Source organism: Triplophysa dalaica, chromosome 24, assembly GCF_015846415.1.
Source record: "Triplophysa dalaica isolate WHDGS20190420 chromosome 24, ASM1584641v1, whole genome shotgun sequence".
NCBI lineage: Eukaryota > Metazoa > Chordata > Actinopteri > Cypriniformes > Nemacheilidae > Triplophysa > Triplophysa dalaica.
Genome location: NC_079565.1, coordinates 3,378,056 through 3,401,398, shown reverse-complemented (window position 1 = coordinate 3,401,398; position 23,343 = coordinate 3,378,056). Strand labels below are relative to the sequence as shown.

The window sequence follows — 23,343 nt, the reverse complement described above, 5'->3', positions numbered from 1 at the left end:
GCGGCCACCGCTTTCATAACATGGCAGCGCTGCGTACATTCTGTTGTCAAGACTGTTTTTTACTCTAAAAGACGTAAAGCATCGTGGCGGCGGTGCACGTGCGCTCGGTACGACCGAGATGGGCTACAAAACGCACGGATGCGCCGTTTATAATGGCAGGGTTTACTTTGACTTGACGTGAAGTGGTCTCTGCCAGACATGGTGGTCTGGATGGGGGATGCACTCACTTCTTGTGACTGTGTGAGCATGAGTTGGATCGAGTTAGGTTGCCACTTCTCTCCAGATGAGTTTCGCCGAGTTTACATCCGGGTTTTTCCCTAGGCAATGGGGGTCGCACTACCGCCGTTCCTTAGGCAAAGTGAAATAAATTCGCCGCACCGTCACAAAAAATAGTCCTCTTCCCCAAAACGTTTTGTCGAAACTTTACGTCTACTTTTACGTCGAGCATTCTCACTTTAGGGAGAATCGCGACGTTTCCGAGTCACTTGGGTGCATGTTTGTGAGCATTTGTGCTTTTAAAACCCCACTTTTCCTACCCCCTCGTCTCCCTCTTCCTGCGCGGATGAATCGTCGGGTGCTGCGGCTGTGGTGAATGAGATTGAAGAAGAGTTCTTGTTTTGTATCTCAGTTTCTCTCTTTTTTATACGCGCAAATTAAATTGAAACAAACAAAAAATAAGGTCGGCTCACGTAGTTAATTTCGGCCCGGCGCACCGCTACAGCTATGTGAGGGATCGCGTCGGAGGATCTTTGCCGAGATCTCGGCGTGTTTGTAAATATTTATTTAAATAATTTGTGGGGGGAGAGAGAGAGAGAGAGAGAAGCACTACTGCTCAAGTGAGTAGAGGAGGGTAAGTGCACCTTGGGATCTTTTTTTTATTATTGCAACTTTTATGCGCCTCGTTTATGGACTTTGGTCGTTCGTTGAGTCCCCGTAGCTTTTCCATACCCGAACCCCATCGCGATCGGGTAGGTAGATAAATCGGGATTTTGTAGCAAAAATTCCCCCTTATTTCCAGGAGTTAAGTGGTGTATTTCTAAGTGCGGCGCGTGAAGGGGTCGAACCTTCCGCGCGTATTGTTATTTTGTAACAATTTAAACTTCTCCGGATACATTGTTGCCGCAAAGGTTGTTTCCAGCTCAGTGGAAACAATGTATCCGATGGACGCGGGGGGATAAAAGGGGGGAAACGTTGATCTTTTGCTCGTGCATGGCTTGAATTAGTGGTTGCGGCTGAGTCGAGTCCATCTAACTGTAATTTGTGCTGTTGGCCTGTTAGCTTTAGCTGGGTTAGCCGTAGCACAATGTGAAAGCTTCTTATTTCCACCAGCAGCTTCATAAAAAGATTCACACCTATTTTTATAGTTTCTAACGCATCCAGTCCCTGAACTTGCCGTGGGTGGATGATTAAGTCGTGCCCTGCAAAGCATCGCGATTTTATTTTTGCTTGTTGAGAAAGTGATTTTTTGGTGTTGCTTTTTTGTGAGGTTGGTGAGGCTGAGTTATTCTGGAGCTGGTGTGCTTTAGCTTGCACCAACTAAAACCGGATTCTATTTAAGAAGGGGAAATAAGGCTATTGAAAAATGAAACAAAGTTAAATGCTTTTTGTGAATCATCGAGCGTGCATTTACCCCACAAAGATAAATCTTGTTTAAAGTGTAGTGTCGGCGAACATCTCATGCATCTTCCGTGTTGCCCTCCTGAGGTTTTTAATAGTGGTGGCCTAATGAAAGTGTTGGCGAACTTTTTTTTGTCATTTAGCACATCTCCGATCACAACTAGAGGAACTCGGGCTGATTTTGGGTCAGACTGCATCATAACAGCCTGTCAAAGTGTTTTGTACTTTTGTACTCTTTTTTTTTTTTTTGTAGTTTTACAGGTGCCACATAAAGCACTTGCATAACAGGAGGGTCACAACCAGCCCCACACGTGTTTAGGGTTTATTTTTGATGCACATTACATATAATAATATGGTACTTATGTAAATGTATTGTCTATTTTCAAGACTTTTGTTGGCTTTGGATCAGGTTAGAAGAATTTATGTTAAATATTTTTTTTAACTGCTTTGATGTCTTTGGCTTATATTTTGAACCGATTGTTATGTTTACCCTTAATTGTTGTTGATTTACTTTTATTCATCTGATCTGTTGTGTTTTTATGCTCGGGCTGCTTTGGTCTTGTTTGTTTGTTAAACTTTTAGTTTTTCAATTCTTTACGTTTTAAACTCGTTGTTGCTATTGATGTGGTTGTTGCACTTCACAATGTTTTCTTCCTTGCTATGGTTGTTGTTGATACGTGTACCTGTTTTTATTTTTACTTTGTTTTCTTTTCCTAAATAGTTTCACTTTTGTTGGTTTCACTTGTGCAATCTAAGCAATTGATAAGTGCATGTAAGACTGTACTGGTCCCTCTAAAACTCGCAGAAGTTTTATTGTTAATGTCATCCATGGCTTTGAAAGAATTATGCAAAACAAACTGCTGCTGGCTTGTTAGACATGAAAGTGAAATATTTTTGTTGATTTGATTGTGACCTGTCAGGTGGAGCTGTGTTATTGTTACCATTTTCTGGCCCGTGTCCTATTTATAAAGGACAATTATGTTACTTTTTCGTGCAGTCTATTATTAGCTGACTTTTATCAGTTTGCCTGGGTTTAAATAAAGTTGAATCTAGTCGCAGCGTTGATGTTCAAGTTGGGAGTATTGCATTTAAACTATTTTGTTGTTGAGTTATTGGTGTTTGTTCAAGGGAACTCAAGATGGGACTTGAAGAAGAATAAACACTTTATTACAATAAAGGTTTTGTTTCATTGAAACAAAATATGACACATTGATCACAAAGATTTTTTTTTTCTGTTATTCCAACTGTCTTTAAATTGTTAAGCTCTAACTGTTGCTTTTTTATTGAAACGAAAATGATTTAATGGATACTTCACCTGAAATGAAAATTTCTGTCATCATTTACTCACATTTACTGATGAACTTATAAAGATATTTGAAAAAATGCTTATAACCAGACAGGTTTTGCAACCCATTGACTCCCATAGGAGAAAAAATACTTTCTGTTGGACACAAAAGAAGACATTTTGAAGAATGTATGACAGCAAACAGATCTGGGGAACTTTTGTCTTCCATTTTATTTTTCCTACTATGGTTGTCAATGGGGTGCAAAATCTGTCTGGTTAAGTATTCTTCCAAATATCTTTATCTGTGTTCATCAGAACAGAGAAATTTATACAGATTTGGAACAACTCGACTGTGAGTAAATGATGACAGAAATTTCATTTTTGGGTAAAGTATGACTTTAAGTACAGAGAAAAGTTAAATTCTTTAGGTTTTGGGTACAGTATTGGTCCTCATTTGTTGTCATAGTTTTACAAAAACATTTCAACAGGTCACTTTCTAAACTTTGCGCAAAGTACTTTGGTGTTGTGCAACTGCATGTCAGAATGGAATCTGATATATAACCCTAAATGTTAATATAATTTTTCCAGTGTATTAAAGCTAAATTCGTCTGGTTATCGAATTTTGTCCTATTTAATCCGCAAATTAGAACAGAAGTATAACAAGTTTAACGAAACACTCAGTAGTTGTAATCTTTGAAAATCAGATTAAATGTAAAATCTGACATCCATACCAAAATAAATGTTAAATTATTGTTACAAATAAATGATTTTAAAATGTACCGTGAAACTCTGACATTTGCTCAAATTATGTTCCTCTTTTACTCTTCTGTTCACCTCCAACATTTTTATGACATAATTGTAAATCATTGCAAAAGTAAATCAATTTGACTATAACAATTTAACAATTTATTAATCTTGTTTTAAACGTATTGCGTGGCTAATGAAATAGTGGACCGACATTTTGTTTTATAAGAAATTGGTACCCTCACTTTTATATATAGTTGAAAGTTGATAATAGTACTGGTTGGAACTATTTCACAGTTTTTGTTCTGTAGACTTGGTCTTTGGCTACGTCAGAATCCAAATATCAGCTTTTCCGTTCAGGGCCAATCATCTGATACAATGTTGTTTTGCTGGAAGATATATTTTTATTGTGTGCTTGTGAAACTTGTTTATCAGCCCCAATTATCCGTGGGCACTCTTGACCTGGAATTGCAAGTTGACCTGATATTTCTCATTTCTCCTTTTCAAAAGATTACGTGACAGTAATTTATAATTTTTATGCGTGATAGTGGACTTTATATCAAAGACTCAAGTGGAGTGACTCATGGACGTGCAGATTTGTGCGGGTGTTGTTTCCTGTCCATTGTAATCTCAAGTCCCTGAGCTACGTGGTCTTGACGGATGTCGTGTCTGCCTAACACGGTCTTCCCTTAATATCCCACTTTTTTTAAATCTGGAACTCATGATATATTTTGGGGCTGCGTCTGTGAAGATTCTCAAGAGTTTGTGTCATGTAGTTCATAGAGGGTGCAAGCAATTAGACGGACGCTGAATGCTGCGCTTGCAATGTTGCCCCTTTTTTCACAGACTGTGTATAAGAGAATTGGAGTGTCTCAGCCCTATCTAATATGCTGTGTGTGTGTGTGTGTTTTGTCTTGTACAGGGAGTTGGAGAGAGAGTACGAACATAGTCTCAGTGCCAGCTGGTAAGTCCTCTAATAGCTTCTGTTATAATTGTCCTCTTGGCACAAGGCCACACGCCAAAAATCAATGAAAGTCAAAGAATGACTGTAACACTGCCTTCGTTTCGCTCACTGTAACACTAAACATGTCTTAGTGACGGAATTGTTACGAGTCGCCTAACGGGTGAGCGGTTCCACCACAATCTAGATTGTCACAAGTTTTGATCTCCAACCTCAGTGAATTGCTTTCTGCAAGAACTTCCATTTAGTTATATTCCTCTTAGCCCTGTTTTGCCAAGAGACTTTTCGACCTCAAACGCGAGGTTCAAAATATTCAGCTGTGCCGAGACTTATATTTGCTGTGGGAGCACGAACGGAGACCGCCTGAGACTTCGTGCATCGCGCCTAGATTGAGAAGTGCATGTTTCTCTCAAACCGTATTAGACACCGACTTTTGCTCTCCCCTGAGGTGGCATCGGATTAAGTCAGCCTCCAAACATCTCAGACGCCCTGCTGAATAAAAGTTAAATACATGAAATAAAAACCAATGAACGCCATTCTTTTTGATTTCTCAGGACAGGCTGAAAGTTTCCTGAGTCTCTCTTTCCGCCGAACTGGATCAATGATGGAATTGCAAACATTACAGGAGGCCCTGAAAGTGGAAATACAAGTCCATCAGGTAGGATATTTTACAGGGGCATTTCATTTACGCATTTGGCAGACGCTTTTACAAGACTTACATTGCATTATCCTATACATTTGTTTCTAAGTATGTGCAATCCCCTGGGATCAAACCCACGACATTGGTGTTGTCAACGCCATGCTCTTACCAATGAGCTATTTTCACCACTATCCCAAGTTCCCAACAAACATATGGTGGATTTCCATGACTTTCATAGATCCATCTGTTGCTACGTTGACATGTGTTGTGATTGGAGGCTTTATAGGCGATTCAAGCCTTTCCTGAATCTGGCAGAACAAGTCCTTATTTCAGTTCTTCCCTGACTGTTAGTCGCTGGATTTGCGATAAATGAAGATATGTCTCTCGCAGTCAGAGGCGACGTGTCCCAGCAGGCAGAAAATTAGCTGAGCTGCCTGAGTGGGGAGAAAGAAAGGAATAGATTTGGAAGAGGAAGGAGGGAGGCAGAGAAAGGGGGGAAAGAGAAGAATAGGGGTCATACTGGGTAGATAAAGCATAAGCCATTACTTCAATTGTTATAAATCATTTCAAGCAGGTGTTCTCAAATATACAGGTTTTTTTTGTGTGTTGCCAACGGTGAGCTTTGTCTTGATATCACACTCGAATATTTGACAAGCAGGTGGAAATGGGGTTTACATGTCTGTTCTAGGGAAGCCTACAAAACTGTGTTTGGGTCATTCTAGAACACAGAAAACCTGTTCACTGTTACCAAAACGTTTTAGAAGCACAAAGTTTAGTTTTTAATGCTAGTTTTTTGTGCTCTGCTTAAAATAAAACGTCACAAAGGTTTTGAGCGACACAGGTGTAAATGATGACCGAATGTTTGCTTTATGGTCAACTATTTCATAGAATTAAGGATTTTTTTTAAAGATATTTGTCAGCCGTAGGTTCAATTCTATAATTGGTTTAATGTATCAATAGTAATTGTGTTGTAGCCAAAATGCACAGCTTTAATATATATATTTTATCACTAATGAAACATTTTAAATCAACATCATTAAATTAACCTTAAACGACGAACAACGAACCGTTGTTAACTGGAAAGCACAGTTACAGAAAGATGTTGGCACGCTGCCGGCCAGAGCTGTCTGCTTTTGTTTGAATATGGGGCAGGTGCAGCAGGTTGTAGTTTCACATTTTGGCCTGTAGATGGCACAGCATGTCTGTGACTCCCCTTAAAACTTACTGGAAGTTTTGACCATCCTGTCTTCTCTTCTGTTGCCATAGAAACTTGTTGCCCAGATGAAGCAGGACCCACAGGTAAATCGATGTTATATTCCTCAGATTTTCTTATCAAGAAGGATTTGAATAGTGTTTTAGCTTTTCCTAACCACAAATTTGGATTGTTTACGATTTCTGATAAATAAATTGTATTCGAAATGTTTTATTTTTTTATTACTTTGATTTTCATGGCAAAATGTTTTTAAGTTGTATTAAAGTACTCATATTTTTCCTTGTGTGTAGAATGCCGATCTGAAAAAGCAACTTCACGAGCTCCAGGCGAAAATCACTGCTCTGAGTGAAAAACAGGTCAGACATTTCACAGGTCATTCACTGCTGTGGGGGCTGGAAAGAACGAGACTTGTGAAACGCAAACATTTTAAATGCTTTTAAAGTCTGTTGATGAGCAAAATTTCAACTGGTATCACATCTAAAAAGTTCTCCAGGGAAATTTCTGCTTTGAGCACAGAGGTTGAAATGATGATGCGATTTGCATTTAAACTCCTTGGTTTGGGAAATACCTTGGTTAGGTAGTTTCACTTCTTTGTACCATTTAAAGGGATAGTTCATCCAAAAATGAAAAATGTCATCATTTACTCACCCTCAGGTTGTTTCAAACCTGTTTACATGTATTCGTTACAATGAACACAGAGAAAGATATTTGGAAGAAGGTTAGCAATTTTCAGTTCGGGGACATAGTCCACTACCATAGTAGAACCGTAGCACCTTTGACTACCATTTAATTTTTCCTACTAAGGTTATCAAATGATGTCCAGGAACTGAAAATTAATAACATTCTTCCAATTATTCTAATTTATACAGGAATAAAAATAACACGAGGGTGACTAAATGATGACAGAATTTTCATTATCACTTTAACACATTGAGAGTGTATATGTAAAGGAAAAAATCCTAAATTGTGGTAATAATGACATTTTGAGGGTGTACACATACATCGTTTTGGTTAAAGGAACAGTTCACTAAAAAATAAAAATTCTGTCATCATTTACTCGCCCTCAAGTTGTTCTAAATCTTTATCATTTTTTCCTGATTAACACTGAGAAAGATATTTGGAAGAGTGCTATTTACCGAACCATTTTCTAGAACTACTTGTGTTATGGTCTTCTTCTTCAGTGCGTATTTGGAGTTTCTGCACGAGATCGCCCTCTGGCTTTCGGATGCAGCAGCATTTTACCGTAATTTATTTACCTTAAGTTGTGCATAAATCACGTGATATATTTTTGGTTAATCGTGCAGATATCTAGTAGTCAATGGTGGACTGTTTGGTTACAAGCATTCTTCCAAATAACTTTCTGTATGTCCATCTGAACAATGAAATTTATACAGATTAGGAACAACTCGAGGGTGAGGAATTGATGACCGAAATTGTATTTTTGGGTGAACTGTCCCTTTAAGATCAATATCACTGATAATTGAGATCTCTGTCAACTCAAACTCTAATTTGTTTTTAGTGCATCATATTTTGAGCAGTTTGCTTTAAAGCCATCGTACAGACTTTGTAATGCTTTATTGTTTTGTGGTTGAGAGAGCAGTAAGCTGTCCAAGCCTGGGACTGTGTGTCTAACCTGTGTGTTTGGGTTTATATCCTGCTGTGAGGTAAAAACACCACAGATTGTTCAAGATTTTAAAACTGCTTCTTGAAATGTCTTAATTCCAACTCTTCTCTCATGAGGCAATGTTTACATTTTCTCGCTCTTTATTGTGAAAGTCTCCAGTTAGTTTCGTCAAAGAATTAACCCAGTTTACTGAATCCAACTGAACAACGGCTTAGCTTTGAGCTTTATTCTTAGGGAGAGAGAGAGAGAGAGAGAGAATGAATCAGTATAAGTACACATAATTTGATTTATTTTTATTCAACTTTTTACCTCAGTCAATCATGACATGGATTAAAGCACAAGGCGAGGCTGTCCGGCAAATGCTAATTCACTTCACACGAGTCTAACTTAAAGATGAATTCTATTTAACTCTTTCCGCATCATGAATCTATATTTATGCAGTTTATTTTATACGTGAAGCCCACAGCGGTCTGCTGTATGTAAACTTTCCGCCAGTCTAATCCGCTACAGTGCAATTGATCTTTTCTTTTCAGAGAAAATAGTTTTGTCAAAATTCATTTAGATGAAGAGACTTTCATTTATTGTTGTGCTTAGCGCAAGAGCTTTGTTGAGGAATGTGCGTGTTTGTGTCTGTACTCTCAGAGGTGTGCTTTGGCTCCAGAGGACTCTGAGGCAGCGGAGTGTGTGAGATGAATTTCAATCACGTTTTCCTGTCTGTGTCTATGTGTGTGTGGCGTTCAGCGGGCCTTTATAAAAAGCAATTTCACTGTACTTAAGATGGTCTCACACCTGAAGGGTGTTTAGACCGAATGAAAGCCACGGCTTCGCTTTGCATCGGAAAAAAGAAAACCCGGAAATTCGGTGACTAACGATCTATTATTAGCATCTGTTGATGGCTGATATAAACAGAACATTGAAAAGGCGAGATGTGGCCTTTACGTTTTTCATTTCTCAGAAACGTATGTGTTCTCGGCAGTCAGTTTTTCCTCGAACCCGCAATCAAAATGTGTGAATGGATTTGTAGCCTCTCAGTAATCTTTCTTTTTCTCGCTCGTACGCACACAGAAAAAAGTGGTCGAGCAGTTGCGAAAAGAGCTGATGATAAAGCAGGAGCCCGAACTGAAGCCCCAGATCCTTACGACATCTGCAGACGGTAAAGCCGTGCTGCTCACGCCGGCCTGCCCCCCTTCGCAGACGGGGCCTCCACACCACCAGGGGGCGATACAGGTACAATTAACACTTTAAACATTCGTTTTTATGATTAATTTTAATTATTAAGTATAATGAGCTTATTTTTATTTGAAAAGGATTTAACTTTTTTCTTGTAAGGATATTTATGTTAATTTGTAAATGTGTATATTAACGTAAAGTGTTAATACACCTTTGTTATTGTAGTTATATAAATATATGTTTGTTTTCATTGGTGGAACGGTTACAAAGTTACCATTTTGTAATTGTATGGAGCTTTTTATAATGACAAATACATTTTTATGTTACGATTAGCTAGTTTAACCAAATTTTTTTATGTCGTCTTCCAACCTTTTGCCAGAAGACTCTAACCGTGACGCCAGTCATCACCGCAAAGACACTACCTCTCGTGCTGAAAGCTGCCACCTCCACCATGCCTGCTTCCATGGCAACGCAACGCCCCACCGTAGCCATGGTTACTGCCATCAGCAACCCCCCCAGACCCGGCGGCAATTCTAACTCGCAGAGCACACCAATCAACCTTCAGGTGGCCAGCAAATTACCCAATCAGGACACAGATGCCGCCACGCGGATCGTGTCGAAGAATGTCATTGTTGTGAGTGTGAATCGCTTCCATTGATTTTTCTACTTGCAACTTTCTTTGATAAGAGCTCCAGCGTAGATGAAACAAATTGGTCTTCCATTGATGTAGATTTGTGTGTTTTTCCGTTTTGCATAGCTCGCTGTAGACTAGTAATATAGTCAGACCCACTTTGCCTTGATGTGTATAGAACAGGATGTTTATGTCTCAGAATTTGAAATGACTTCCTTTCTGACGATGATGTGCTGTGGTGTGTGGTGATGTACGTCTGTGATGAAACCAGGGAAATAAGACATGCGTACAAGGCAAATGTGAAGTCTACAATAAATGGCTGGTTTTATCACAGGTGCAGGCCACCACCACCTCTGCCCAGCCTATCAAAGTTCCCCAGTTTGTCCCTCCTCCTAGACTGACGCCTCGACCCACCTTTCAGCCACAGGTGCGTCTCTGTAAGACCTGCCCCCTCCCTCTTCTTCTTCCCAGTATGTGCAGTACAACACCCATGCCACTAGAGGGCACCTCCGAAAACACAAAATAGAGACCTGAATGTGATGTTATGGATTCAAACTTCTGAAGACATATAAGCTGAATAAAGTTCCACACATATATAATTCTCGCTTGCCTCCTCCTGCCCAGCACTGGCTGTCCCTGTGACGTTGTCCGTTTAAGCTTTTGTCTTTGCGTTGATGTTTTAACGTGTGAGAAACTATTTTTATTGAAGCTTTTCATTTCTGCTTTTGTTCTGCTCTGATGAAGCGATTCTATGTTGCTTTCAGTATTGCTTTGGCTGACCCTACCATTAACCCCCTTACCCTGAAAGAGTGAAATCATATCACCTTTGACCTCACAAAGCTACGTAATGCTAAAGAGAGCTCAGACAAACCTGTTTGGTGGCATTTTTATGATATGTACTAGACCAGTGGATCCCAACTGTCTTCTTTGGAGCCCCCCCAGGTTTTTTATGACAATCTGAGCCCCCTTTGTATGTCTACCTATTTTCGTATATAGGTGCGCATATTTATTTCATACATTTTTTCCCTTTTTTTACTCAAGTTATGTCTGTAATTGAGTAAGTTACACTTAATAAAAATTTAATTCAGGTGGATTTTTTGTAAACTTTTTTTCTTTGCCTCTGATGTAGAGTTACCATACAAATGCAGCTTTTGGTTCTTTTAAACCAAGGTGAAGAGTTCTAACTTGGTCAATTTGTTTTTTATACCTGGCTTTGCAGATCAATATAATTGATTTACAAAGGCTTTGTTTTTTGTTCCCAATTAGAGCTCAGTTGATTTTAAGATGCTCCTAAAATAAAAAATCCTTATGGCTGCTCCAGCGTTCCATAGCTCAGTGTTGGCATTATGGCTGAGGTTGCCTCCTAACCTCAAATAGCATGGCTGTTATAAGCATGGACACCGAGTGCCTCCGTGATCGATCAAACCCTGACCTGGTCTCTCATTAACCCCCCTCCTGCCATTTCACAGGTTCGACCGAAACCCCCAATGCCCAACAATGTGCCCATTGCTCCGGCCCCGCCTCCCCCCATGGTGGCGGCTCCTCTGATCCAACGGCCCCTGATGCTCGCCACCAAGCTGACGTCATCGTTGCCTGCCTCCACCGGGCCCATCCACCAGGTGCGCATCGTGAACGGACAGCAGGTCGAGAAAGCCATGCTCGCTGGCGGCACAGCGCAAGTCACGGGAATAGTCATCAGCCCGGCGCAGACACTTCAGATCAGCAACCTTTACTCAGACGCAAAGGTGAGAAATGATGGAGAACAATGTTTGTTTGATCACTTATCGATTGTGTGACAGAGCTGAGTGAAGATGGGATGTTGTTTGCTTTTTCATTGACTTGTTTTTTTTTGCGCTCAAGGACAAATTATTGAATGCAATGTGGTAAGCCTGTCTTGCTCTAAAATTTAAACATTTGGGTTTTCTGCTTCTTTTCTCTAATTCTCTCCATCAGACTGTGAAACCGCAGGGAGGAGTAGAACAGGTGGTCTCCAGCAAACCACCCTCCACCTTGCCTCCCCTTCCTCCCGCTCCCGCTAAGGTCAAACGAGAGGAAAGCCCGCAGGTACCACGCGTCTCCAATGAGGTGAAATAACTCCGCTGAAATTGCAAATCTTACAACTCGCTTGAGTTATGAATAATGAACCGGTACGTTTCTCCACTTCAGAAACTTGCCTTTATGGTGTCTCTCGGGTTGGTCACACATGATCACCTTGAAGGTAAGCTCTGCTGGGTTGTTTTGTGCCAAATCTTTTTTTTTATTGAAAGTATCAGTTGTATGCAAATGGAACCACATTCGGTTTCAACCAGTGAAATTGAGTACAACACAATTTGCACTTGTAGCCGTATTGAGATCTCAATATCAACATATATTTTGCCATGGGAAGGCTTATAAATGTAAATACTAAATGAGAACACAAAATGTTATTAAGATGAGTGTAATACTTTTTGAGTTATAGGCGTGCAAACTTTGGAAAAGAAACAAAAAATGTGCTTTTGAACGGTCACCATTGGCATGTAATGCAACACGACTTGAGACACTCAACAGATTCAACTAAAAGACGAAGCAATGTCTATGTAAAAGTATAATAATGACGTGATCATCTATTTAAAAAAAACTTTCACCCCCTAAAATTTGGCCCTAAATTCCCATTAAATTAATTATGACCTACAAATTTGTGGGCAAAATATCAATCTATTGCATCAAATTTGTGACAATCTTTAGAAGTTCACTATGTCTTTATCCAAAGAATGGTCCAAATCTAAACTAAAAAAATGAAAACTTTAAGCCAGGTTTTATTGAAAGTGATGCTAAAGTTGTACTGATAAATGTTTCACGGTTAATTTAAGGATTTGTTGGTTCTCTGGCACAATTTCATGTTGATTTAGAGTGCATTATGAGTTCCTTGCTTGTTCTGAGCAAGGAGCCTGAAGGAGTTTTCAGAGTTGTGAAATTAAAGTTATATAACCTGCAAACAGGACGTTTTGTAACCAGATGTGCTTGCAATACTCGCTCTCTGCAGAGATTCAGAGCAGAAGACAGGAACGCAAGAGGAGGACAACAGCCAACCCGGTGTACAGCGGAGCGGTGTTCGAACCCGAGGTAACCATGTTCCGCGGTTCCTATGATTTTGAGATCCAATTGTGTTCATGCCTCATCTAACAATCTGACTGCTCTTCTGTCTCTCAGAGAAAAAAGATTGCCGTTACGTATTTGAATACTCCGCTGCATCAAGGCACCAGGAAGAGAGGTCAGCCTTTACACCTGACGTGCGATCATTTGTTTAAGTTGATGTCATGTAGATCTGCTGCTTTTGTCTACCATCTAACAGGCACCTAATAGACACCTCGTCACTTTTTCTTGCATTTCTGCTTCGTGTCTTTGCCAGGATTTAATATTTCTGTAGTTCTACAGCTGTTTGGTAGACCGTAGATGACATGTGGGATGTGTTTAAAGTTGGGGTTAAAGAACAGTTGGTTGGTTTGTTTTTTAAGGGTTTGAGATTTGAGTTGGGTTTAAATTGGTCAATGACGTTGACTCATGACTTGACTTTGAAAGACTTGACTTGACTGTTAGTTAGAGTAATAACTTGACTTTGTTTTGGCCTTGAAAGACATGAATTTAGAGAGATGACTTAAAGGAACAGTTGACCCTGAAAGTTTGTATAATTTTTTTAATTACCTATTCCATGTCCAGATGTGGTTTCAAATATGTTGGAGTTACAAAATGCACATGTCAATCATAAAAATAATCCAAATTGCTCCAGTGGGTTATACTTGTAAAGCAATGCTCGTTTTTATGTTATTTCATTACATTTATAATTAGCTAAAATTCCAACTTATTAAAATTTGGAATTCTTTCCCAAAATTTTGCTTAATTCCAAATTCAGATCTCATTCGTTTTTGCTTGTATTGAGACCTGTTATTACATTTTGTCAGAGAGAACCATTTCTTTATAACATCAGACTTCTCTCTTGTCTTTTTCATTGAAATAAATTAGTCTTATTTAGATCATTTAGTGGTGTGTCCAGAAACAGAATGTTGGTTTAATTTTGGACTAAGTGACCTGATTTAGTGTTTATAAAAGTTTGTAGACACATTGATGGTTAACAGTTTGTGTGTTGGTTGACCTGTGCAAACTTTTACATTAGAACTTTGTTGTGTTGTGTTGTGTTGCCTTCTTGTAAAAGCACATGATGTATTGGCTGCTTATTCTTGATTGCACAACAAGCAGAAAATGATATTAATTTGAAAGGTTTTGATTTGAAGTACAGTTCGGTCTGAGGTCTTGACAGGATATTAAGTGTTTGTTTGTGGCTTTGGCTTAGGTTTCTCTGTCTCTTTCTCTCTCGCTTTGCATATTCCCTGCATGCTGCTGTGGTCGTCTGTCCGTTGCACTAACTGCTTTCTGTGACCCTCCCTTCTCTACCACCTCCGCTCTCTTCCCGCCCCTTTGTTTCCATGCTAGCCAATGAGGATCCCCTCTCTAAGGTATGTTGCAAGCAGAAATGCCATTATTTTATTTCATCTTTGTGTTTTTTTTTCTTTCTTTCTTTTCCCTTTTTCCTCCTCCATTTTTCTGTCCTTTTTGTTTTTGCTTTGGTTTTTGTCCGTTCGTTTGGTTTTTTCCTTTTTTGTCCGTCTCATTTCACTCAGGTCGCCCTCCCAAATACAGCACCACCAACACAACCACCACCAGCGGCAGCACGGAGCTGGGCTGCAACCCCCTGCTCTCCCCTACCAGCAGCCTTCCCGACTCCCCGGCCCCCGAGCGGCCTGACACGGGGGGCTTTCCCCTCCCTGTCCACCCTCATTCTCTCCCCCAGCCCAGCCCCAGCTCCGGGGATGTAAGTAGCCAACGAGCCAAGTCTGGGTGATGGTGTTATTGACAGCCCCCCATTTTGATTACTGTTCTAGTATCTCTCCATTATGGGCTGCCCCCACCCCCCTCCAAACCTTACACTTCATTGATAATATATACCTTATAGTATATCGGCGCAAGACTCAAGTTGTCCGCCTTCCGCTACTCCTTGTGCGTTGTGCAATTGTCATTAAGAGACCCGAGTCCAAGTAGACTGTTTTTGCTGTGGCTTAAGCATCGACAGAAGGTTCCACTGGGTGGCAACACTCAAGGTTGGGCCATACATTTAAGTAGTAGTCGAAGAAGAGGATTGAATCCTGAATGTTCTCCATCATTTTTCTTTTCTTTTTTTCTCTAAGAACAGCAAGAAAAGCAGGTCTTGTCCATCTCAGGCTGCTTTCTTTAGGGTTGCCAGATCTGCAAACCTGCAAATAAAACCAGCCCATTGACCTATCAGAACTAGCCTAATGACCCTATCCCATATTCAAAATATGTATCCGTCTGCACGGCTGATATTACCCACAACTCACCACGAGTAGGCACGAGTTGAGTGACGCTCCACTGCATTAATAAAATGTATAATTGACGCGTCACTAAATTAACAAATTAACGTAGCAAGTATACAGTTAACATTACATAAGAAATAATGAATGAATAAATACCATAATGGAAAGAAGAGCTGTATTTTGATGTGTTCGACAGTTATTGGCCACAATGTTGTCTAGGTATCAATGTCCACTTCCGCTTACTATTAGTACGTCCCAGCTTTTGCAATCTATTTTGCCATGCACTCAAAATTACCTACTATTCCAACACAAAAACAGTACCTACTATTAGGGCTAGTAGAAGTAGGTGAATTGGAACGCAGGGTTCGAAACCTGCAGACTTGGCAGCCTGTTCTTCTTTGAAGTCCTGTAGACGACACAACTATGTACTGTCCCCTACAGTCTTTTTGTCAACAAGTGTACGTAAAAAAGCTCAACTGTGCATGTGACGTAGCGGTTGGCGGACAAACTAAGTGTGCAATAGCCTTTAGATTCTACATTACACCCTGGAAGAAAACAAAGACCTGCACTGTCGTTCATGTGTTTATTTGGTGTATTTGTTTAATTGGAGTCAGCATTCTTACAAAGTAAACAGTCTTTCTCTACCCTACCTGTAAACATCACACCTGAAGTAATTAGAAATACTATATAAATAGGATATAATTCTAATAAATAAAACCTAATATAAAAACATAAATGATTTATCCACTAGCTAGTGCCCTAACTATGTGATCAAGTCACCAGTAAAAGAAAATTGTTCAGTCAGCAGTCAGCTCCTCCCCTCCCCAGCTTTCCCGTGATCTGATTGGTCCAGAACAGAAGGGGGCGGTGGTACTGACACCTGCCGTTCTTCCCGACAGGGAGACATCCACGAGGATTTCTGCACTGTGTGCAGACGCAGTGGACAGTTGCTTATGTGTGATACGTGTTCGCGTGTCTACCACCTCGACTGCCTGGACCCGCCCCTCAAAAACATTCCTAAAGGCATGTGGATCTGTCCAAAATGTCAAGACAAGGTAAAAAGCAGCACAACCCTTGGCCGCTCGTATCCCTGCCTAGTCAGTGTTTTTTCTTACATATTAAATATAAAACATGGGAGATCAGTTCAGAGTTCCCTTTCCCTGCCGTAAAAAAGAGGTGTTGTCTTCAGGTGTAAGGCTGTTTCATCCTTTGTAAGATCTCACATGGTTTGGTATTGATCGTGCCTTTTTTCACCCATCATGTAAGTGTTAGACAGCATCCAGCACTCCCATTGAAGTTATTTTATTCATCACTGTTGTCATATACAGTTGATCACAGTGTCTCTCTCACGGTTATCCAGAGGTCAAGTGGCACAGAGGTGCTCGCAGGTATTAAGAGAATTTCTTTTACAGATTCTAAAGAAGGAAGAGGCCATTCCCTGGCCAGGAACCCTAGCCATCGTGCATTCCTACATTGCTTACAAAGAAGGTAGGGATATTCAGAATTCTCAATTTAAGAGTGTAAAGTTTACATTGGGCACTTTTTTAATTATTTATTGATTTCCTCTTAGAATAGCCAAGGGTATCAGAAAAAACTGAAATCAATCTCACACACAGTTAACACTTCATCTGGTATTTATGGGACCAAAACGTTAAAATATTCACATTAAAATAGTGTATTTGCAAGTTTAAATAATGTGCAGGATTTTCAGTTTTACTATTTTAATCCGTTTTCTCTTTTGTTTCCTATATATTAGTATTTATTATAATATATTATATTTGTTTGTTATATGTAGGTGTGCTGGATTACCAGTTCACACTTGATCACTTTCCCTCTTTCTGACCCTTATTAGCAAGCGTTTATACGATTTTTAACCATCTTGCTAACCACTATTTATGTCAAATATGCTAGTAATGCTTGCATGAGAATTGCAGCTTTACTCTAATGCCCAATATAGTTAAAAATAAATGTTCTAAGTGTCCTTTGGTTCGTCAAAGCACCTTCAGAGGATCCCAGATGAACCGTTTCTTTCTTGCATTTTTATAATCTGGAGAAATTTATCTTAAACATGTCAAACTTAAATGTACTTTATGGAAACATTCAGGTCATGAGAGAGACTTTAAAGATCTTTATCTTTAAAAGTGTGCTGCTTCATCTTTTAGTAACTGTCTTTTGTAAAAGTCGGCTTTACATTATCACAGACTTACAAAACTGTCCATTATGAAATGCAACATCACAGGTTCGAGACTGAGGAAATGCATGCTGCAATTGTAAATGTCAAGTGCATCTACAGTCGCTTTGGGGTGCCTTCCAGATGTGTAAATGTGAATCTACCCAAGAGCCAATTACATTTAATAGTGTTTTGTCCCCATCCAACAGCGAAAGAAGAGGAAAAGCAAAAATTAATGAAATGGAGTGCTGAGCTAAAGTTGGAAAGAGAGCAACTAGAACAGAGAGTCAAACAACTCAGCAACTCTATAACAGTGAGTTTTTTTTTTATTTGTTTGTCCTGATTATCTGACGTTTCCATGTACTATGACTCACAGTGAACGCTTCAAACAGTTCACCCAAAATGAAAAGTCTGTTTTCATTTACTCGCCCTCAAATCTGTATTAAATGTCTTTGTTCTGTTGAACACAAAAGAAGATAATTTGAAGAATGTAGGAAAGCAAACAGTTCTGAGGGACTTTTGACTACCGTTACAATTTTCCTACTATGGTAGTCAATGGTGGCCAAGAACTGTTTCTTCCTAATATCTTTCTCCGTGTACATCAGAACAAAGAAATATATTCAGGAACAACTCAAGGCTGAATAAATAAGGACATCACTTTTATTTTGGGGTGAACTGTCCCTTTAATTAATGTTATTTGTATTATGTAACACTGTCTTCCCCATTCTTCAGAAATGCATGGAGAAAAAGAACGGTATCCTGGCCTGTCAGAAGGAGATGCAGGTCTCTCTGGAGAAGGTGAAACACCTGATCCGTCTCATCCAGAGCTTTAATATGTCTCAGACCACAGAGACGGACGTCCCACAGGATTCCAAACCGGAGTCAGAACCCATCAAAGAACCCACAGACTCTACGCAAGCGTGCGTACAGGAGAACCCCACCGAGCCCAGCGTGCAGGTCCCGGTTGCCGTAGCAGTTCCAGAAGTGCAGACGGAGCCCGAGGTTGGAGAAATGGCAGAGCCGGCGGCCGCGGTCACACCGGAGGCTGTTGCAAGTGAATCGGGAGTCGCGGGAACGCCCGAAACCACGGTTAGCGAGGAGATGACGAGCGTGGCAACAACTGCAGAGCCGGAGGAACCGACTCAAGTCAGAGACGTTAAGACCAACGGGGGGACAGACTGCGTTTGTACCGGCTTGAGCGAGGAGGGCGGGACTGATGTCGCGGACTCTGAGAATATCCCGCCTAATGACGGGAGCTGTGCAGAAGAGTCTGGGAAGATGGAGGTGGACAGGCAAGAAGACGGAAGTCACGGCCTCAACAACAACAACAACGGCAAAACCTCAGAACCTTCCCAGCAGGCTTTGCCAGCCCCGCTAAGCAGTGTGGACAACCCCAAATAGTTCTCAGCCTCGCCGTTAACATCACCAAAACATTTCAAACAGATCGCACCTTGGACCGGTGCACAAAGTTGCCAATCTATACGTATATATATATTATACATATATATATTATATATATCCAAATAAATGTTGTTGGTTTTTTTTTCTTTATACATATGGTAAAACTGTGTCAGCAGTTCTTCTAAAACCAAGACAAAACAAGTCTTTATTCTTGAAGACCAACAGCGCCCAAAGGTCTGGGTGAATAGGGCGACTTATGAAAGAGTGTCATGCCAATTTTAGATTATAAAAAAGATAATAGCAGTTTAACTAATAATAATAATAAATAATAAAAATAATAATGATGATGGTGATAAAGATGACGATGGATAATTTATCACATCAGACCAGTGTGTGCCTCCAGCATGTGGTTTGTTTCATAGATTGTCTTCTCCGGGGTGAGAAAGCCAGGGCGGACGTATCCAAAGACTGCGCCTGACACCCCGTTCACCTCCAGGCTTGAGTGGACCGACAAAACCAAAAGCTTCTTTTTCCAAGCAGGACAAAAAACAAAGCATCAGTATTGTGGGTTCGACTAAATCAGGACTTGACCAGGACCGCCTATAGCAACCCCCTGTTATTGCTCTCCTCCACCTGTTGGCATTTCCCAGTTCGAAGTATGAAGCGTCCCGTTTCAAAGTCATCTCAGGCTAACCAGCGGCAGAGCGCAAGGCAAAGCCCTGCAAGGTCTTTGAACAAGGGCTGGACGAGAAAGCCACACCAGACGACTCATCTCGGTAACCGCATCAGTTCTCGCGTGGAAGATTAGCTTGAGGAACGCTGTTGGTTGTTCTGTCTTGTTCTGAAATCAGTGTGTCTGGATGCTGTTTGTAATTTCCTTTTCATTTCGAGGAAGAAAAAAAGACATGACATTGTCTGTATCTGAGGAGTATTTCTTGTTTTTATCGGAAAATATATTCAGGTCTTCCTAGTCTGCATTGAAAAATAAGTGCTTTTCTGTTTCACGAAACAGTCGTTTGTTATCAAAGGTGTTTAAAAATGGCACGAGTTATGCGGGCGGCTTTCTCGACCTCACGGGGAAGACCGTTGCTTAACAACTGTCTGTTTTCTTTCAAGAACTGCCAAATGGTTGTTTTAATCCGAAATAAATGGATAGATCCTGTGTGTTTTAGTCTAGAATATAATGGAAACGTCCCATCCCCGTGTCCTCCACAACGTTTTCTGAGAAAAACAATAATGACGATGTGTCACGATTTGCTGTCTTAAACTCGAGGGTTTGATATATGAGCCAAATTTAGTAATAAGGAAACGACCGAAAACCCTTCAATTAAAGCACAAGCTTTATTGCAGATAACTGAAGCAAACGCACTAAAGGCTTTCCGTTTGGTTGAGTGAAATTTTCAAATCTCTGTTTTCTTTAACAACGCTTGTCATGTTACCCGATGGCTGATGTCTTCATGTTGCACAGATTCTTAACCCGTCCTTTCGTCTTAACAGCAATGCACGGCTGGCACCTCTTTTTCGTCTTACATGTCAGGCCATTCCAAAATGACATATCCCTTTTTATATTTGTGGTGAGCGCCACTCAGGCTAGGATTAAACAATTTACGCATATCAAATTCCACGTGTTTGTTTAGGAAAGGTGTTTAGGAAATTTATCCAAACGAATGATGCATTGCTAATTCTGACTGTTGAGATATAACCCACCAAAATACAGATGATGTTCAGTCTTAAGTTCGTGGCTTTAAACACCGTTTGGCGATGGAGTTTTGGTGAGGGTTATATCTGTAATGTGCTGCAATTCCTCACAATCTACTGTGAACATTTACATCCTCTTTAATACATTCCCATAATGCCCTGTTACCCTTTGAGCCAGGATTGGGTAGGATGGATAAACATTCATATCAGCGACCATTATTGTGGCATACTGAATATTCAAGGCCTTTCAGAAGTCACCGTTGTCAGTCTAGACGGAATCTTTTACACCTTCCTGTACAGGTGCCCAGAGTGCCTTCAACCTTTTACATACTATAAAACCCCTCAAACCTTCACGATTGTCACTAAAACAATGGAAAGAAACCAGACATATTTATGTCATTCACTCTCTATTTACGGTCATTTAGTTCGATTTGAAGCACATTTGCAGGTTGTAATTTCATGGTTTAAGTGAACTGGTTGTAGTGACGTGCTTGTATTGGTCTGGTCCTGTATGTCTTTATTAAGCCCTTGTAGTTATCTGCTGTGAAGTTTAACATCCCCACTAGAGAGTATATTTTGGTTACGTTGCCTTGAACAAAAGATTTTTAGTAATTGCACAAAATTGGTCCATAAAAATGTTCCCTGTTTCAGCGAATCTCCAGAACATTAAGTGTTTTAACATTTTTGGAGTCGTATGTGGGGCACGTCTGCTGAAAAAATGACATTACAAAGTTATGCTTTCTGTCTTTATGCACTTTTTGGAATGTCCTAAGTATTACTCGGTTTTGTTTGCTTAAATATATTGAAGTGTCTGCTCGTTTTGAGTTCTCTATCAGTGTAAAATTGCTTTTTTTCTCGCGTATCACCAGGACTGTTCAGACCAGTGACCGTTATGTCACAGCTCTGCTTTTAAGACTACATGCAACTTTCCTTATCCCATCTTTTGTCTCTCCTTTAGTCACAGAGTTAGAATATCAGTACCTGATTCGGGTATTTGGACATCAGCTGTTAGCAAAGCTGAGCTACGGAAACCTGCAATCTGATTGGATAGACTCAAAATCCCAGACCACCACCTGTCCGATCGGTTCGACCAATAGCATGCCTTCTTATGCAAATTTTTTATATGAGTTTTGTCAGACCATTTTGATATGCATTTAGTTTTGAGTTTATTTTGTGACGATTTTTATGTGAACTTTCCTTTTCACACGTCTGGCAAAACCGATGCCAAAATGAAACTGTATACATATGTACATCTCTTAAAACACTGTATTCGGGTTTACGTTCCAGTTATGAACAATAGACTTTTTCCCAAAGGCATCTGTAGGATATAGTTCATTCATGTACAGTTACAAATAGGATTTCTTTGCTGTCCATACTACTGGGCTGTTGTACGGAAAAACATGTGTATGAATCTTATGGACCGTTGCTTTCTGCCTTCGCTAGCACACCATGCTGAATGTTATTGTTGTTTAGGGGCGCCGGGTGTGTTGTGAGAAGATATTTACGGTCTTACATGGCTGATCTTGCAGAGTGCATGTCGTGGGTGGGGCGTAAAGAAGAAAGGGGGCGGGAACTTCTCAAAGCCACGCATTCAAGTATCCAAGTTCTTAAGTATACCCAAAGAGATTGCTATTAGGGAGACTTTTTTATATACATTCGAGATACGGTACATATCATTGAAAATCTTTCCGTCACTGTTGTTTTCTGCTCTAGCTTACAGCGCTGAAGTGTAGGAAGTGCTTTCCACCAGCTTATGTCTGACATTCTGTGTGGCTTTGCAATTTTGATTTTGGTGCGAAAGGTGCCGATGTACATTTATGCATAAAACTGAAAGACTGAAAGACTTTCAAATCCATTCCAGTTCATCCTGTCACCTTGATCTTAATAGTGTGTAGATCATCTTTATTCTTTTTGGTGCGTTGCAATTCCACAGTGACAAAGAGGTCATTGTAGTTTCAGTGTAGGTTTTGTTCAATTTTCATACTATTTACTCGAGTCATGATTGTGGCCTTCTTGTACTGTTGATGCATTTCATTTCTATTGTTGTGACTTCCCTGGTGTTGTGCACTGTGTGAGTGTGTTTGAGAAGGTGTGTGTGTTACCTCATCTACAGTCAACTGTTCAATTGGAAAACATTTTGTTTACGCGTGCAAAAAAAAATCTTCCACTTGATGAAAGACAAAACAGGATACATTGTAGCGAGTTATAAAAAAAAGAAACAAGTTCGCCCGGTGTGCTGAACTATGTGTAAATGGTTTATTACACAATATGAATATTTGTAAAATTGTTTGTATTTTTTCATGATGATTTTAAAAAGGAGTGTCTTTATTTTTTGACTTCTTTCTGTTACAGAACTCTCTCTCTCTATCTCTCTCTCTCTCTGCTCTTTTTTCCTTGTTTGTTCACCTGACATTGTAAGTGAGTCAGTTGGGTCTTACCTCTCTCCTGTATTGAGCCTGTGATGAGTCCTTTGTATGCAGTGTTTTGAAAATACTGTAGGGAACATGGGAAGAAATTGATATTAGGAGCATTTGATCAATTTGTATTTATTTATTTTATCATTTTGTTAATAAATCGATAAAGAACGTTTGCCTCCCTTTTGTCTTGGGCAATATGTGAGATAATATATGGTTATATATTCTGTTTACATATATTTGTATATAATATTATACACCGACTGAACTTTGTGTTTTAAATTCTACACAGTATGTTTTTAAATTACGGGGAACATTTTGAAAACTGTGCATTGAATTTTGCATTTTTGTGTTTAGTGGGATTCGAACCCACAACAACTGCAGCCATGTTTCTGAACGCATCAATGCA

The 23,343-nt window shown here is 40.0% G+C and overlaps 1 protein-coding gene across 9 annotated transcripts; it reads left to right on the top strand.

Moving 5' to 3' along the window:
- Positions 1-479: 479 nt before the first annotated feature.
- On the top strand, positions 480-23,106 carry phf21ab (PHD finger protein 21Ab). 9 transcript variants are annotated; one of them, XM_056739506.1, is made up of 18 exons: positions 480-850; positions 4,569-4,610; positions 5,162-5,265; positions 6,514-6,546; positions 6,751-6,816; positions 9,150-9,311; positions 9,634-9,888; positions 10,220-10,312; positions 11,355-11,630; positions 11,839-11,970; positions 12,052-12,103; positions 12,908-12,987; positions 13,075-13,135; positions 14,353-14,375; positions 16,151-16,306; positions 16,664-16,739; positions 17,631-17,734; positions 18,154-23,106. In XM_056739506.1, the coding sequence occupies exons 3-18, from the start codon at positions 5,209-5,211 to the stop codon at positions 18,820-18,822; spliced, it is 2,295 nt and encodes a 764-aa protein (XP_056595484.1). In that variant the 5' UTR covers positions 480-850; positions 4,569-4,610; positions 5,162-5,208; the 3' UTR covers positions 18,823-23,106. The 9 variants fall into 9 exon arrangements, with proteins under 9 accessions (XP_056595484.1, XP_056595479.1, XP_056595483.1 ...); XM_056739501.1 differs by lacking the exon at positions 14,353-14,375 and adding an exon at positions 14,541-14,731 and having other exon boundaries at positions 481-850; positions 11,839-11,949; XM_056739498.1 differs by lacking the exon at positions 14,353-14,375 and adding an exon at positions 14,541-14,731 and having other exon boundaries at positions 482-850.
- The last annotated feature ends 237 nt before the right edge of the window (positions 23,107-23,343 follow it).